A 17748-nucleotide genomic window follows, 5' to 3' on the forward strand; every position below is an offset into this window, starting at 1 on the left:
CTGGAACCTACGACCCTGACACCAAGAGTCTCATGCTCTATCGACTGAGCTATATTCCTTTCAGAAATAAATCGATCAATAAATAACCGCCGCCGCCATTATTTTGAGAGCTATTGGTCTGAGGCTCCAGCTGCTGTCAGCGCTGATTTTAACAATCGTGGGGAGCCTGAGGAGCCCTCTCTGTATGCTGAGGCAACGCCTGTTGTCCGAGAAGCTGACAGGAGGAGAGCACATGGCTCTTGATGCGAAAGAGCTCCCACCAGAAGACTTAGGCTTGTTTCCAGGCACATTTAGAGAGTGGTGCGTGAAATCCCTCTAGCAAGATGGATATAGGGAATCTAATATATGTACAGGTATATATGTGTATGTATACAGTGTGTGTGTGTGCGTGTGTGTTTATCTCTCTCGCTGTATATGTATACACACACACAGAGTATATATGTTTATCTCTTTAATGAAAAACATGAAACCCCTTCTTGCAACACGCATTCATCCCTGACTCTGCTCGCCTGCCGGGAATCCAGACCTGTCTGAGGGGCGGCGGGGAGAGAAGAGGCTTGGTCACGTGCTCACTACTCCAGAGCGGTCACGTGGCGGGACCCTGGCGTTGCCTTGGCAGCGGCGAAGGCGGCGTTAGTGGGGCTGGGGCGGCGGTGCTGCTCCTGCTGTTGCTGCCTGTGGGGTAAGTCGGTAGGAGGGCTGGACTTCGGGGGGACGCCTTGCGATGGGGAGCTGCTCATTTGCATATTTGCAAATTGCTATTATTATTGATTGACTGCAATTATTATTATTATTACAGTATTATTTTATTTCCCTCCCCTCACCCGCCCCCCAAGGTTGGAGGGCGGGTTACAACAATTAAAGCACAGCGTTCCTAGGAAAGCGCAATATTGAAAACGGCTTAAAACAAATCAAAATTATCTAATAATAATAATAATAATAGGCGCATAAAGAGGTATAATAATAATAATTGTTGTTAATAATAATAATAATAATAATAATAATAATAATAATAATAATACTGTAATAATAATAGGCTCTACCATATTGCACGTTTGTGGAACAGGATCAGTCATAGCGTGGGACCTGTGGGACTTCTCCCCTACTCATTAGTGGCGTTTTTAAAAGGGCTCTCAATACCTAAGTTCTTGTTTGTTGACAGGAGAGTCAGGGCAGGGATTGGACTAGTGACAAACCTCACCAACCAAATCTTAACAGCATGTGTGTATTCTATGTGCAGCATATCAATACAGTGCAATGCTATTAATGTTATTAATACATAATTAAATGTCTAGAAACCAGGTCCCTACGGTTAAGGACAATAATTCCATATTGCCTATTAGGGGTCGTTTTTAGGCAGGAGTCTCCCAGAACTATCTGGAGATGTCAGTTTTTGAACCCGAGACCTTCTGTATGTGATGCAGGTGTTTGTATCGCCAAGCCCCCACCCAGACACTGTGGGGACTTACCTCTGAGTATGGTAAATGCACATTTTGCACTACAATGGTTGTATTCAATGACGTCCTCCTCAGAGTAAACCAATAGAAAGTAATGGTCCTAACTTAGTCATGTCCATGATGACTTCAGTGAGTCTACTCTGAGGAAGAGTACCACCCTAAGATTGTAAACTCCTTGGGGGCAGAGACCTGTTTGTTTCTTCCTATATAATTTTGCAAGTCTTCATTACTGGTATGTTGATAGTGCTCTTCCCCAGGGCATCAGTATACACCATGAGTGTACAGCTCGCTCCAACCTTGACTTTTGGCAGGGGCTGATGGGAGTTGGAGTGCAACAACATCTGGAGGGCCACAGGTTGCCTTACGGAATTTTGTAGGAAAAAATATGCAGGTTGTTGCCTTGAAGGAGCTTGTTATTTAAAACAGACAATAGGGGAAGTATTGAGAGATATGAGGAGCCATATGAAGGTGGGTCAGTGCAGTTACACATGATCAAAGCTCAGTTACAGATGGGGGTAGGTATTAAAGGGTCAAGCCAAAAGCCATGTGGGTAAAGGTGGTTTTTTGATGATGGATTTGAAAGGTGGGGAAAGCGGGCATTGGCACAGCTGCAGCACATGTTCAGGGACATAACGTTCATGTAAAAAAAATATGCTGAGATTCAGGTTTTACTATGCGGGCTCTTTAGCTGTAATAATAAACATTCAATCATTCATTCAGGGACGGAGTTTTAGCCAGCCGTAAGAGAGCACAGGTGGTGCCATTTAAAGTTTGACAGACAGAAGAAGAGCTTCATTTGGTCTAGTAGGTGTTCATGTGTGTCAAATGAGAGAGGGAGGAGAGTTCAAAGTGTAAACACAGCATAGTCCACATACGAGATGCTTTTAATTCCTATGGATTTCCATGGAAGAGTATTCAGTGCATCCTTAACTCTCTCACTTCATCAATGAAAAGGTACCAACCACCCTAGTTTCCAGGCATGATGCCATCCACCTTCACCCCACTGAAGGAGAGACAGGAGAGAGATGCCTGCTGGACATAAACTTTCCCCTTTTCCTTACTCAGTTTAAGAACATAGGGCTGCTGGATCAGGCCAGTGGCTTATGTAGTCCAGCTTTGTGTTGTCACAGTGGTCATCCAGATGCTTCTGAGAAACCCACCAGCAGGATTCGAGCACAAGAGCACTCATCCCCTTCTTGTGGTTTCCAGCAACGGGTATTCAGAAGCATTACTGCCTCCCACTGTGTGTTTATGGCAGGAAACAAAATGTGCTGCATTTCAGACATTACGATGAACCTGCATTTTTCTACCTGAGTAATAGATCATGGCCTCATTCCAATGACTCATCATGCACACCCTCCGTCACCAGCTGAACAGTGCTAGAGCTAACCGTCCTCTTAGCACTGGCTCTGCATCCATCGATCTGCTTGGAACAAAAGATTTCACTCTTGATTGTGCCACAGGGCAGCCTCTGAATGCATAAGAACAAGGTTGGGGGCAGGGAGATCTGCGGGAGACATGGAAGAAGGAGCATGTATATCTGATTCAGCCAAATATGATACGGTTTGCTGCCCTGCAGGGCTATTTGGTTGGGAGGAAGAAATGAATGCACTTCTAGGGGTGGAGTGAGGAAGAACAGAGGAATCTGGAACAATGATCTTTTAGGGAACAGTTGCTGTTAGACAGATAGGAAGCTGGTCTCCTATTGGCAGCACAAATGGGAAAAAAATAGATTACAGTATTTGAAAACTCTGGAGTAGTGGCGGTTAGGGGCAGGGGGGAAGGGAGAGAACAGACATTCACTGATGTCCTGCAAATGTCCGTGGGGTGATGAAGTAGGGGTCCCGAGAGAGGGATACTAAGACCCCTGATTTGATGAGAAAAGAGATGGAGTGAAATTTACGGGAAGCATGCAAAGAAGACAAATTCAAGTTTTGCATGGAAATATTACAGGTTGTACCTCCATTTCATGGGCTTCTCCTCCCCCATTTTTCTCTCTATAGCTGTGTGTGTGTGTGTGAGAGAGAGAGAGAGAGAGAGAGACTATGCATTGAAAAACTAATTCAAGGGAAAAGAAGATAGAGTCTGGTGCATACAAGGATATTTCTTTTCCCCCTCCCACTCCCCTTGCTTACATTGTTCACTGCTCTTGGGGGAAAGAAAAGAGATGTAAGGCTTTCCCCCTGCTGTCTTTGAAGCAGAGATGACAAACAAGATCAAACCCAGCATCAGCCAGCACTCCTAAAGCACTTCCCCTCTTCGGAGCGCTTTGCTGACATGACTTGTGGCGAGACCAAATGCTCTCACCAAGGCAACGCCCACCGAAGCCCGTGGAATTACAGCGGGGGCCCAGACTTAGCAGAGGCTGCATTCTCAACATCAGGGTACATTTTTTATTCCAAGGCAATGAATAATGTGTGATAATCTGATGCTCTTCCAGCCTCCGGCTTTGTAAAGTATATAGTCTGTGAGTTGGTGTTGCCGCTTCATTTTGCAGGGGTTGGTGGAGTAAGTTGAGATTGCGAGAGGAGGGGGTGTCTTAAAGGGTCTTGTATTGAATGTGCATTAGGATCCAATAATCCAGTAGCGGTTAAAATGTTGGGCTAGCTCCTGGGAAACCCAGGTTCGAATCCACCCTCAGCCATGAAGCTCCCTGGGTGACATCAGGCCAGTTACTAACTCTCACGCTCATGCAACTTAACTGGAGTGTTGTGGTCATAAGATGAGTTGAGGAGAGCATTGAGCTTATTGGAGAAAATGTAGGCTATAAATGTAATAAAATTAAATCCATGAGGGAGAAGGGATGAAGATGCCCTTTTGGTAGTCATGATGTGTGATGATCAGGCAAACATATTTTTAATGCATATTTGCATTATGTAAGCCTACCTGGGAATGCCACAGTCTGTAATCACTATATTGGAGTGTGTGTGAATGTGCGTGTGTGTGTGTGTGTGTAAATGACAACATTGGCTCCAGCCACTGCTGCACCTACTGCCAGCCATGCCCACTGACGTAGGGCACCCACTCCTTGAGGCTAAAACGATTGTCAGTCCCTGCTGTAGCAGCTTCCCCACACTATTTCAGTTTATAGCCTTTAAAAAGCGGAGGAGTGGGCTGTGCATTAGAACACAATGAAATGCAATGAAACTCATAGAAATTTCTCTGCTCTTTTCTAACTTGGCTGTTATCCTCCTGAAAGGTCATCCTTGATTGTGATCCTTTACTGCAAATGTGATCCTAGATCTTGGTCTTTGTGATCCCCAAAGGGAGGTCTAGTAACACTTCTGGGTGGTGATCAGGCTTGGACTTCAGTGAGTCTCCAGGGGGAAGGAAACCTGGAGGAAGCTACTGATCATATTTCTCTTCTTCCCTTTGCAAACCTGATACACCAGTAGGACTATTAAGAGGTCACCTTTTGCAGAGCTTGGAGATGAGAACGGGGCTATTGGAGAAGACAGTCTGTAAGGCAGAGTTGGGGAACCTGCAGCCCTTTAGATTATAGAACTCCTCCTCTTTGACCATTGGCCATATTGGCTGAGGAGTGTGCTGTTGCGCTCCTGCCCAGCTTCTGGGCTTCCCATAGGCATCTGGTTGGCCACTGTGAGTACAGGATGCTGGACTAGTCAAGAGCTTTGATCTGATCCAGCATGACTCGTCTTACGATGCCTTTGGAAGTCCAAAACATCTTACAGGCACAGGTTCACAATCTCTGATTTAAGGTATGTTGGATTGAAGCCATTAGGGCATAATAGGTTGTCAACAGTTTATTGAACTATTCCCAGAAGCGAACAGTGAGCTTTTGTTAGGTGCGGTCATTGAAAAGAGCAGGGTAGAATTTATAGCTAAGTTCTGTCTCCACTTTCGGAGGCGGTATGCCTCTAAACATCAGTTGCTGAGATTTACAAGTGGGGAGAGGGCCAGCGGCATAGCTAGACACTCGGGTGCCCAGGGGCGGGATGAATTGCCCATGGGGGCGGGAGAAGCTACCCACTGGGCCGAGTGAGCCAGGGCAGGGCTGCTTGTGTGGAGCCTTGCCCTCAGCTGCAGGGCAGCTGTGGGGGAGGCAGTGGGCAGAAGCAAGCCCCACACTGCCGTTTCGGGCAGCATGGAGCCTGCAGGCGCTCGAACCGCTGCATCACTCCCAGGAGAGACGCATGGCTTGGGTGTACTACAGGCCCCACGGTAAGTGCTCCCCCCAGCGGTGTGGCACCCAGTGCCCCCGTCCCTCCAGCTATGCCTCTGGAGAGGGCTGCGGCACTCAGGTCCTGCTTGCTGGCTTTCCAGAAACATCTGGTTGGCCTCTGTGAGAACAGGATGCTGAACTAGAAGTTCTTATCTATAAAACATTCATTTTTGTTGATATCACTCAAGTCATATCTTCCAAATAAAGGTAGCTGTTGTGGTGCAGGGATTGGATTGTGCCGAGCTGGCAGGATGAGCAACATCTAAGAGGCTGCAGACAAAGATGTGGCAAATATTTATTGTACCCAGCATACCTACAGGGCAACTTCCAGCTCCTCACACACTACCTTGACTTCTCTGAGCTCACCCAGGTGACCTGTTTATGGAGCATTCATTCTGATTTGCTTGCACAAAGCTTACCGTAATCTGTTTTAATTACACAAGCCTAAATTTACCAGTGCGCTCTTGAATCTCTCCCCTACATGAACCTGGGTCCCTGCCCTAGTTAACCCCCTCATTGCCTTTGCAAATATGGACAGAGCCATTTCAGCAACACTTCTTTTTGAAATTCCCTCCGTGGGGACACTTGGCTAGCACCAACATTGTTTTCTTCATTTAGGCACCAAGCAAACACCTTCCTAGTCCCACCCCCCCAAAGGCCGTTGGTATTTCTAATACTGTACTCCAAACTGTCCTTGGGAATGCTTTAAAAAAATTAATCTTTTAAATCTTTCATGTTAAATATGTTTTCCTTTGGTGAGCCTCTTGAGAGCTTCCAAGCTGAAAAGTGGAAGATCAGTTCTATAAAGGAAATTAGTGTGCTTCAGGGAAAATGAATGCACCAATACTTCATAAAAGCAACAGAGTACAGGATTATTCCTATACAGTATTGTGACTATCTTCATGTTGCATCTTTGGGGCAAATACATAATTTGGGGGTAAGGAAGCTGGGAATATTATTTGATCACGCCTGTGGAACTACTATAGAACTCCCAACCTTGCAGCCCTCACATCTGATTTTCTGTTCGAACGGTGTTTTATAAGTGAGTGAGGTCCATCTCACTGTAGTCTTTATTACCTTGAGCTTAAATTCTTTTCTGTCTGAGTGTTCTCTCTCTCTCTCTCTCATACACACACAGTTCTTTTTCTAAAATTGTGGCTCATGAATGAAAGCTTTCTCCATTTCCACCATATAAGTAGATGGAAAAGGGGAGGAGGCTTTGAATACTTGGAGCAAATACTAATGTTTTGAGGTGCGAGCATTGAATTTTAAAGAACCAATCCTTGCACAAGGCGGGGGGGGGGGGAGAGAGAGAGAGAGACTAAATGCCTTTGCTCCAACATATCGCTTAGCAACTTGGGATTTTTAAACTCTGGGGTAGAATGGCAAGGAAGAGGGATTCTAGAGAACCTGCTCAAGAAAAACAGGGGATTGCGCAAACACCCTTCCTCTCTCTTGCCGAACCTTCCACCCCCACATTCTGCTCTCATTATGCAAACAGCGCTGCTCCATACATAGCTACGTTTGCATATCTCCTGGCAGTAGTTTTTACAGAGTGAGAGTGTTTGGACAGGGATGAGTGGTTAAGGAACAATAAAAGGAAAAGGAGGTGTATGGGTGAGAGGGAGCAAGAGGGAGCTGCCTAAAAGGTAAGAAACCTCACCCCTTTACTCTTTGTTCCTCTTGCCAGGACCAGCAAGGCAGCAGCGAGCTGTGGGCTCCAGGTTGGCTAGCAAGCGTGGCTTGTTAGGAAACAGCAGACCGTGATCCTTGGTTCAAATGTAACGGGAAGCTTCTTGATTTGTTTATTCCGCTCAGACTGAGAAGGGAAATGGGAGCAACTGGGCAGAGTGTAGCACTGCTTATTCTCAAAAAACCACTATAAGCCAGAAAATCTGGCTTAACATTACATGCGAAGGTGGCCTATCTGTTCCCCTTCACCGGCTTTCTCCCTTGCTTCGGATAGAATTTAAACTTATTCTCTTGAACTTCTAAATCCCTTCATGATCTTGCTCTTTTTTATCTGCCTTTGTAGTTATTAAATGCACCCTTGGCCGAGCTGTTTCTTATCTCCCTGCTGCCTGTCCTGTGCTGTCTTCCTTAAAATATTCAGCAGACTTATTTGTCTCATAAGTTATTGAAAACTCATCTTTTCCTTCTTGTGTTTTACCTATCCATGCACTGTTTCACTTTTTAAATTTCTTTCCTGTTCCTGGGCTGACAGTTGAATATTTTGCATCCTTTCTCTTCTCCCCCCCCCCTTTTCCTACACCTCTCCAACTTGTGGGGAGTTTCTCATTTTGCTCCAGCTACCCTTTCCTCTAATCTCATGTGCTTTTAGATTGCAAGCCAGGACTCGTTTTGCTTTGACTTCCGTACAGCACCTGGCGTGTATCTGGTGTTTGCAAGGCTGATTTTTTCCTCAACCTTCCCACAGCTTGCCTTTCATCATGAGTTCCGAGTTAAATGTCCCTGTGGATCCTCCCGCATCCACTTGTTGCACTGAGCCGGCCGCTAAGGGCATGGACTACCGAGACTGGGTGCGTCGCAGTTACCTTGAGCTGGTCACGTCCAACCATCATTCCGTCCAGGCCCTTTCATGGCGGAAATTGTACCTGAGCCGAGCCAAGTTGAAAGCTTCCAGCCGGACTTCTGCGTTACTCTCTGGATTTGCTATGGTATGTTTTCATAGCAGCTTGTCTGCAAAATCTGCTCTGATCTTTGAACCATTTGGTCTGTAGCTTGCAGTTAATAGCTAATGCAAATGTACTAATGCTGACCTAGGATCAGAAGCAGCCTGAGGCAGAAACAAAACCTACAGCATACCAATAATAATAATAATAAACACCATGCATCTGCGATCACACCATGCAAATAGCTGAGCATGAGAGTCTTAATTCCAGGGTCTTAGGTTCGATCCCCACGTTGGGCTGAAGATTCCTGCATTGCTGGGGGTTGGACTGGTTGACCATCATGGTCCCTTGCGACTCTACAATTCTATGACTCTAAGTGGTAAATTTGTTGGAAGAGGGTTGTCCTCCCCCCAGGAACAGTCCAGGGCATTTTGATGCTTGAAGCACAGCATCAAATGGCACCCCAGTCAAGGTGCATAGTGCCTAAGGCTAGTCAAAAAACTTGACTGTGCTAGAAAATCCCACCAATGCCTCTCCCATTCCCTGTCTTGGCAGTAAAAATAAAAATACAACAATGGTGAATAGCTAATCATTTGCTGCCCTTTAGTATCACCCCAAATCAGCTACCCTGAGTCTTCCTCTACTTAATGGTAGGGCCAGCTCTGATTCCTGGTGCTCTTGCATACATCTCCCCTGAATGTAGAAACAAAAGCAGCTTCTCAGTTTCATTTCTGTGTCTGAAAAAAATTGGCACAGCTCCATGTGCCTTTTGGATGGCTTCAGCTCACATTATGAACACCAAGTGAGAGGGCTTTGAAAGGGGTTTAGACAAATTGATGGAGGATAAAACTATCAGTTGCAGCTAGTTGCCTTTGGCTGATTGGCATCCAACACCCTTTTAAAATGTGTGAGGTTTTTGGTTTTCATTGTGTATTTTATGTTTTTTTATTCTGTGGTCTTACGTTGTGAACCGCCCTGAGATCTATGGGAAGAGGACAGTATACAAATTTAATAAGGTGGGGGCAGTTCTGTCGAAACGGCTCTGATCAGCCCTTTCCATCTGGCACTAATAGATAACTGAGCAGGGCTTGGCTTCTTTCCCCTGCCACAGTCCTGAAGGGAAGGGAAGAGAAAATGAAACGTAAGAAGTGTAGGAGGCTTCTGTCCAGCTGTAGTAGCATGGAACAGACATCACTTTGTATGTCATGTTATCTAAAAATATTAAGCCTTTTGTGATCCTGCCTCCGTGGGCGTTTTGAGGGGGAGGCCCCTAGTGCTGTCTCACGGTGCAGGTAGGACCAAAAGAGACGGATGGCTGGAGAGATGCTGCAGGGACCTGCAACCCCAGTGCCATGCTTGTCTCCCTGCCTGAGAATGTGCAAAGCTACACCTGCAGCAAGCGAAAGCCTTGCCGGTAGAGAAGGTAGAGCAACTTGAGGCCTGTCGATCTGCGCTGGGCAAGATGAGGATGCATTGGAGACGTCTATGCAGTGGAAACCCGAGGGTGTTGCTTGAGATGTGCTGTTGCAAAAGCTCAGTGGTGGAGTCCACAATTTGCATGCAAATATCCTAGGTTCAATTCCTGACATCTCTAGGCAGAGTTAGGAAAGACCTGGAGAGCTGCTGCCAGTCAGTGCAGGCACTATTGAGGTAGATAGATCAGGAGTCTGACTCGGTATAAGGCAGTTTCCTATGTTCTTTGGAGCGGGGTGTGTGTATTTTCATGCAAAAAGGCATTGTAGAAGCGTTGCACAGACTACTGCTAATTTGTATATTGAATTAACCTACTTAGAAAATGTTTTCCCAGAGAGACCTGACCCAGATGGTTTCTTGATCTGGCACAATTGTGGAGTAGTTTTCAGACTCCTTCCCCCCCCCCCCACTTCAGGGAGCCTTTCTGTATGTCTGCTGAGGCACCCCTGTGCCAACTCAGCAACCTGCAACATGCAGGAATGTTCTCGAGCGTGTGCTGAATTCACACAAGGCATTAGCCTGGACCTTGGGCTTCCTTGTAACATTGTGTGAACTGAAAGTGCATTCTACCGCAGAGGTGCACCGAGTTTGACTGGTCTTGGTAACCTGTCAAAATCTGTGCTTGCTACCAACCTTGCCCCCTTAAATTGGAAAAAAAGCATTGACTTTCTTTTGGGCAGTGGGGGAAAACGAGGGGGAATTGAATAGAGTATCCTGTGCAAAGAGTCATTTCACTTATGGAATAAAGGCGTCATTTCATAAATCACCACGCATTGCAGGTGGTCGGTAGCCACATCCTTTCAGCATTGTGTACATAATAAATTTGCACCAGATTGAAGATAAAGTATTGGATTTTATTATGCCTGTGCATTCCCCCCTGCATGTGTGAAGTTAGCTTATCCATCAAAACTAGATCCCGATGTTGTAACAGCCAAGCTTCCAAAAGGTCTATATTTAAAGCCTTTCCAGAATTTCATAATTATAAGGCTTGCTGCAGTCATTAAACGAGTTATACACTTTTTATTATTATTTGAAAGATCCCGAGCAGCTTTTGTATGGAATGAAAAGAGGGTGATCTTGGAATGTGTTTTGCTTAGTGATTAAACCAACTTCATAAAACACTTTCCCCAAAAAGGAAATGCCCTCGAGGGTGTAGCTACCACATATGGTAAAAAAACAAACCACCTGTCAACTTTTATAATGATCAAGTCCACTTGTAACAAATAATAATAAATAAATAGGCCTACTCTTCCTCTGGACATAGGCATTCTAAATAGTAACTGTTTATAGATTTATTCCCTATTTGTCCCCTTTTTAAAACCATCTGAGCCATCCCCACATCCCATGACAGTGAATTCCGTGTTAGTTCATGCATTGCATGAATGACAATCGCTTGTGTGGATTGTTCTTGTGGGTTAGTTGTCACAGACTGGTTGGATGCAGAGGAATAGTGGGAGGAACCAGCTGGGGAACCTCCAAGGGAAGAAGATTCAGAGCCTGGGGATTGGTGGTGGGACGACAATATATGGTCAGAGGAAGAAGACTGGGAAGAGGAGGTGTCGGAAGCTGAAGAGGCAACAGGGCTTAGTGAGCTGGGAGAGTCCATGGCAGAGAGATGTCCAGAATCAGAGGCAGAAGTTGAAACAGGAGAGGAGGGAGGCCAAGAGGCAGAGATGAATCAGTCTGGTGACGAATCACAGGTGTCTCCCCCTCCTGCTGTGACAAGCTCCCCCCCCCCCCTTGTATCCCAGAACCAGAAGAGGCATGAAAAGGGTGGAGGAGAGGTTGGCTGCACGCAGGCACAGTCTCCAGTTGCTTGGAAAAAGCGCTGTGGGGAGGCAGGGACTTTCAGTCTCAGCAACTGATTCATGAGGCAAGACCTACTGGGGATGAGCTGCTATGCTCATTAGGCCTAAAGCTCCGCCCAGTCTGTACTAATTCTGCTCTTGCTATTAAAGAACAACTTGACTGGTGTGATTTACTGCCAACTCGCTCCTGTCTGCAGCAGGGTTTTGTAGAGGCAAGCAAACACTCACGGATGTTGCTTTTCAGGTGGCGATGGTGGAGGTCCAGCTGGAGATGCAGTACCAGTACCCCCCGATGTTGCTGATTGCCTTCAGTGCCTGCACTACCATCCTTGTGGCTGTCCACCTCTTCGCCCTGCTCATCAGCACTTGCATCCTCCCCAATGTGGAAGCCGTGAGTAACATCCACAACCTGAACTCCATTAGCGAGTCCCCCCACGAGCGCATGCACCCCTACATTGAGCTGGCCTGGGGCTTTTCCACTGTCCTGGGCATCCTCCTCTTCCTTGCCGAGGTCGTCCTCCTGTGCTGGATCAAGTTCCTGCCCGTGGACTCCGTGCTGAGAAACGGCACCGCCATCGTCCAGAAGACCAGCCAGCACACAGGGTGGCAGGCAGCCCTCATCTCCACCATCATCATGGTCCCGGTGGGGATCATCTTTGTTGTCTTCACCATCCATTTCTACCGCTCCCTTGTCCGCCACAAAACCGAGCGCCACAACCGGGAGATTGAAGAGCTCCACAAACTGAAAGTGCAGCTGGATGGGCACGACCGGGGGCTGCAGGTTGTGTGATGGCCAGCGGGTGCCTTTCTGTTTGCAGCTCTGAGGATTTTCATAACAGGAATTAACCCCCAGGTGCCTAATGTTCTCAGATGCCAAAACATTCCCCGGTGGATGCAGGTCCGGGCGGCCAGCTCCTCGAATCTGTGGATGACATTACTGTGTCGTTAAAACTGAACCCTTTACCTACATCTATGCAGTTGTTTGAAGATGGGCTTGTCCTTTAGATTTCCACATTTTTAGGTGGGTGGGAAGGGAGACAGATTAAGCAATTTAGCACTTAGCAAAGTGGGGTTGTGTTTTCCTGCAGGAGCTTATACGCACAGTGAGGAAAGGGGTGTGATGCTCTCACCGGCAATTGATTTACAAACTTCACTTCTGGAGAGGAGTTTGTAAATTGCAAGTATGTGAACATCTATGGAAATCTATGAAATGTGTCCACAGTGACTTTTTTTACATTGGGTGGGGGGGGGGGGACAGACAGACGACTATTTCTGGAATTGTGACCAGACCAGAAACGGGGCCGGGGAGTGTTTTTCCTCTGTCCAGTTCAAGTAGCTTCTATATAGGGTGGAGAGAGTTCCCATTGAGAAAGTGGCTAGCGAGGGCTCCATTGTCTCTGTGGAATGGCTGGAGATTATCTGTCTTTCAACACAAAAACCAGGTAGCAAAGAACAGAAGGGCTTTAAAGAGCACCATGTAGTATTTTACACAAGTAGAAATGCAGGGGTGAATGCGTAACCAAAGTTTGTTGTTGTGTGTATATAAAAGGCTGTAGCCTGAAAATCTCTCTCCTAGCACAACCCCCCCCCCCCCCTGTTTAGAATGGACAGTGTCCACTTGTACATTGCACAAGTTTTGAAAGCTGACACAGAGCAGAGCTGGTCGGCCGGCACCCTTAAGCCCAAACAGCCGTCATCAGCTGCTGTTCGAGCAGTTTTTATTCGTGTTTGTGTGTGCACGAAGCTATATCGGTGACATAGAAACAGGAAGAAGAATCACATCATGGGGATGGGACATAGGGAAGGACTGGGCCTCTTCTTCCTGGAAGCATTCTGTTCCCCGAAGAGCTGGCTGCTTTGACACTTAAACAACATTTATATAGGATGCCACCCACCACCACCCCTGGCCACCAATGTTCAGAGTGTGTTTGGCTAACTGAAATCAAAAATTGAGGGGCCATCCAAGCTTCTTTCTCATGCAACAACATGGTCAACAAATGATTTGTGGTGAAGTAGCCCTGTTGAGCTGGGATCAACTTTTAAGCAAACCCGCATAGCATCTGCCAGCTGCTTGAGCTGTTGTGTCCTGTTTCACAGAGGCTTACAACATCCCCGGCATTTCTGTATTACAGTATGGTACGTGAGAAGTTTGCGGTCACTGGGAACTGCACCTTCAAAACAGAAAAAAGAACTCTTTTGTATGCGTAACAGTCTTGTTCCAATAGAAAATACAGCACCTTGGACCTTACTTGCTGTACAAACACTGTTGCCAAAATGTTTAAATTAATCTGTATATTGGTAGTATGTCCTTAACGGCTATACCTCATTCCTCCTTTTTCATGCTTGGCTGCCTGCAGGACACGCTAATCATAACTAATAAGTATATTGTATTTACATTTACATCTCCTCACTCCTCCCCCACCACGTGTAAAATGTGAAATCTGCCTAAACTGCCGGATATTAAATACTTCTAAGCAATCTTTGAGATGCTTTAAAAAAAAAATCTGTTACCTCTTTGAAATCCTTTAGAGTCGGGGAAAGGCTTGTGCGATTGCAGAGTACCCGAGCTCATTTTTGCACTTGGCCCAAATCACAAGCCTGATATGTATTTGATCTGCGAGTTCTTCCGAAAGCCTCAGTGATGCAAGTGTGTGGGACTCCCTTGGCAGCATAGCAGCATGCAAAGTCTGGAGCTGCAAGCTTCCTTGAGAACAAGGCCTCCAAGGAGCTGGAGGGCTGCAGGTAGTACATATTAACTCTCTTAATTTTCATTGCAAACCACCCTGGGACAAATATTACAAAGGTGGTGTATAAATGCTGTCAATAAATCTGTAGCACTGGGGGGGGGTGTGTCACAGAATCATGGAGTTGGAAGAGACCTGAAAGGTCATGAAGCCCAACCCTTTCCCTATGCAGGAAATCTGCTCAAGCATCCCTGCTAAGTGGCCCTCCAATCACTTTAAATCTGACTGGAGAGCCACTTAGCAGGGATGCCAAGTCCATCAATTTCCAAGGTTATTCTTCCCCACTTTCCAACGCTCATACTGCTGCATGTTTAGTCGGAATCCTTTTCCTTGCAACGTGGACCTAGTTAAATTATGCTGCCAGTTCGTGGTCTCAGAGCTTGCGTACAAATCCCTAGCGTCTAGTTTTCTAGACAATCTCTCCCTGTATTGTCCTGCCTAGGCTTTTAAGATCCACCAGCAAAGCAAGCCTTCATTATTCCAGCTCTGGGTGAAGCCTGCAGTGTTTTGATCTGAGTTAGGACCTAAATTCCCTTTCTGTGGTATGGCTGGTGCTGGCATTGCTTAGCTTTCAGCACAAGCTAAAGACTTTCCTTTTCTACCAGGCCTTCAACAACACATCCACCTGATACGATGAAGTTGCATGTTTAATACAGAGGAGCATATCAGGGGAGTTGATGAAATTATTTTTGTCATCTTGCTATGCTTGTTAATGTCATATTGCACATTACTTTTACTGCGCGATAGTGTGTGTACTTGCTTTATTACGTAGCCCGCCCTAGGATCACCTGGTGATAGAAGGGTGAAATAATAATTAAGAAGTGGGTTTGCGTCCTACACTTTGGAGCAGAGGAAGGGGACGGAAATTTGATTCCATTCACATATATAGGCGAAGCTAATACATACTTTCTGAAACAATACACGAACTGAAACACACTTTGAAATTTTCACTTCTCTGAAATTTGCAGTGCAGTTCTCTGGCCAAGGAATATATATGTACAAAAGTGCATGAACTAGAGGGAATTGTGCTTAAAAATGAATGTATTAGTGAAAATTCATAAAAAGTACCTAGGAAAATCTCTACCCCTTGCTGTCTTCTTTGCCCTCCTTTGGACACGATCCAGTCACTATCTTTCAAGGACTGAACTTTAAAACAGGCACCCCACCCCCAAGACATGTGTGGAATGCTCCCAACCTTGTTTTCATATTCGAGTTCCTAGCAAAAGGGCTAAAACTCAGTGGCAGAATTCATGGTTTCCATGAAGACCCACTGCTGGTTTGAGCAGAATGTGCCGGATGAGGCGAAACGCTGGTTTGACTTCGTTCAAGGCTTTTGTTTGCGAGTAGCTGCTACCCAACAGTACTGGAGAAAATGGCTGCACAGATGTGAGTGGTGCTGGCAGGGGGGCCGTTAATGGAGAAACCAAAAAAACAAAAACTAGTAACTACCAAGGGGTGGACAGTTAGGAAGAAAAATATTTTTTTGTACTTTGCGATAAGCGTCAGTTCACAATAAAAATGGGTGTGTGTGAGAGAGTACAATGAGCTGGGTGACCTAGAAGCAAGAGCAAAATTATTTTGCTGCTAATTAGTGGAAGCAGTGAACCATCCGAAGTGTGCAAAATTCATAATGGTCTTTCTTGAAAGGCCCTACTCTTGGCCATAACGAAAACGGTTGACCTTTGAAGGAATAAATCATTCTGCCTAATTCTGCCGAGTCTTGTGAGCAGCTGCAGGCTAATGACTTTCAGAAGAATTCCTTAAGTCTGGAAATGGGCATTGTTAATGAGTGACCCAGGCCCCAAAGTTTTTTGTGTTTTTTTGTGGCAGGGCCTGGCTCTGCTGCCCTTTTCCCTCTCTATTTTAGCATTTATTTGTAAACCTTTCTAAATGTGTTCCAAGTCGTAAATCATTGTAAGTCATGCACACGCACAGCAACATTGCTGCAATAAAATGGGGGGGGGGGACAGAAGAACAGAGAGGGGGGTGGGATGGGGAGAAGTGGGAGTGGAAGAGCAAGTACAATCCCATCCTCAACTTTTTATATTGCTCAGAGGTGGTGCCAGAACTTCCTGCATTGCTAAGTAGTGGGAACTCTCCCATTTCCTTTATTACCCAAATTTTGTAAGGGCAAAATGCCCAGCAGCGTCTCTGCAAGCTTCCCTGTGGTCTTTTAAGTGCATTTCCTTTCAGCATTATCTCATAAAGGCCACGGCTGCCAGCCTTGTTGCGGCATCACCATCTGCTGTGATGTCCCTCCCTTAACCGCCTCTCAGGTAACCAGGCCTCTCTCATCCTTGTAATCAGCTAATGAGGCCCTTCTCATCCCTATCAGTCCAGTTTCCAAGGTCTCACACCCACCACTTATCTGTCTTATTAAAAGTGGTATGGAATCACAGCTGCTCTGCAAACCAAGCTAAACCTTTTTGTACTGTTGTCATAAATTGTGGCTCATCAAGGATGTTCTGTTGTTTGCTGATTTGCGCCTTTGATTACTGGATTCTGGTTCCCAACATGATAGAACAATTCTCCTTCCCCTTGACAAAGCTTTACAGACTGCTGTCCAAGGCACTGAATTCCTGAAGCACACTGAACTCACTTTCTACCCTTGATCTTTTGGAAAATAAATTGCTGAGTCTCACAGCTTACGTTCTGTCAAACTCCTAAGTACTTTTAAGGCTATTACAACTGCAGTAGCAAAGGCGCCAAAATCCATTCTTAAATTATTAATTGTGGATTTAAAAACCATTTTTGCAAGTTCACAAATCTCTGTTAGCGTATCTAGGAATTGCAAAGGATGGTTGCCATTTTATGTCCTTCCTTCTGTCGGGCAAGCGCCCTCATTTCTTGTTCCCAATCCTAGATTTGAGAGGCAGAATTGCAATTTGGGGGAAGAAAGGATTCTCGCTTTGTGAAGTGATCTGAGAGAAGAGACAGAGTGGCCACGTGTCCTATTTTTAAGAGGACAGTTCTCTGTGTTAAGGGCTGCCTGGTCCATCAAAAGGGAGACCAGCAGAGGTCCTGATGTTTCCCCATAAACAATTAGCACCTGGCCAGTGTAGGCACACAAATGAGCAAGTTCAAATGTCACCAGTATATTTCCCCTCTTTTAGCAATTCATTTTTTCTTTCTTAATAATGTATTTGGTGGAATACTGGTGCAATAGAGTGCACGATTTCATCATCTGTTTGAGGCCAACCCCTAGAATCTTCTTGTGGTGACTGTCAAAGCACAGGTGCTACCTGCTGTCTGAGGATCTTCCTGTTACACTTTAGTCAGGAAGATATATAAACTGCCAATCCATGTGTGCAGGCAGAACATGGGCTACTGAGGGAGAATCTACAGTAAAGCACATTCAGTTTCCAGTTAATTGATCTTAAAAGCAGAGCAGTGAAAGTGCTCAGTCCCAGGAGCTGTGAGTCAAGGCACAGTGGAGCAAGCAGACCCCAG

General features: G+C 45.8%; 1 protein-coding gene across 4 annotated transcripts; it reads left to right on the forward strand.

Annotated features, from left to right (window-relative positions):
• The first annotated feature begins 583 nt into the window (after positions 1-583).
• ORAI2 (ORAI calcium release-activated calcium modulator 2) lies at positions 584-12607 on the forward strand. 4 transcript variants are annotated; one of them, XM_033172126.1, is made up of 3 exons: positions 584-682; positions 8078-8318; positions 11799-12607. In XM_033172126.1, exons 2-3 carry the CDS (start codon positions 8091-8093, stop codon positions 12342-12344), a joined length of 774 nt encoding a protein of 257 aa, XP_033028017.1. In that variant the 5' UTR covers positions 584-682; positions 8078-8090; the 3' UTR covers positions 12345-12607. The 4 variants fall into 4 exon arrangements, with proteins under 4 accessions (XP_033028017.1, XP_033028014.1, XP_033028015.1 ...); XM_033172123.1 differs by lacking the exon at positions 584-682 and adding an exon at positions 3518-3841; XM_033172124.1 differs by lacking the exon at positions 584-682 and adding an exon at positions 7058-7289.
• The last annotated feature ends 5141 nt before the right edge of the window (positions 12608-17748 follow it).

The sequence above is a fragment of the Lacerta agilis genome, chromosome 15 (genome assembly GCF_009819535.1).
Source record: "Lacerta agilis isolate rLacAgi1 chromosome 15, rLacAgi1.pri, whole genome shotgun sequence".
Classification (NCBI taxonomy): domain Eukaryota; kingdom Metazoa; phylum Chordata; class Lepidosauria; order Squamata; family Lacertidae; genus Lacerta; species Lacerta agilis.

Bases quoted from the DNA above. Each gene is read 5' to 3' on its own strand.
- ORAI2 (XM_033172123.1), top strand. From the start codon at position 3,735: ATGACTTGTGGCGAGACCAAATGCTCTCACCAAGGCAACGCCCACCGA. The intron at 3,842-8,077 runs GTACATTTTTTA...ACCTTCCCACAG, and splicing joins GCTGCATTCTCAACATCAGG to CTTGCCTTTCATCATGAGTT. The intron at 8,319-11,798 runs GTATGTTTTCAT...GTTGCTTTTCAG, and splicing joins TACTCTCTGGATTTGCTATG to GTGGCGATGGTGGAGGTCCA.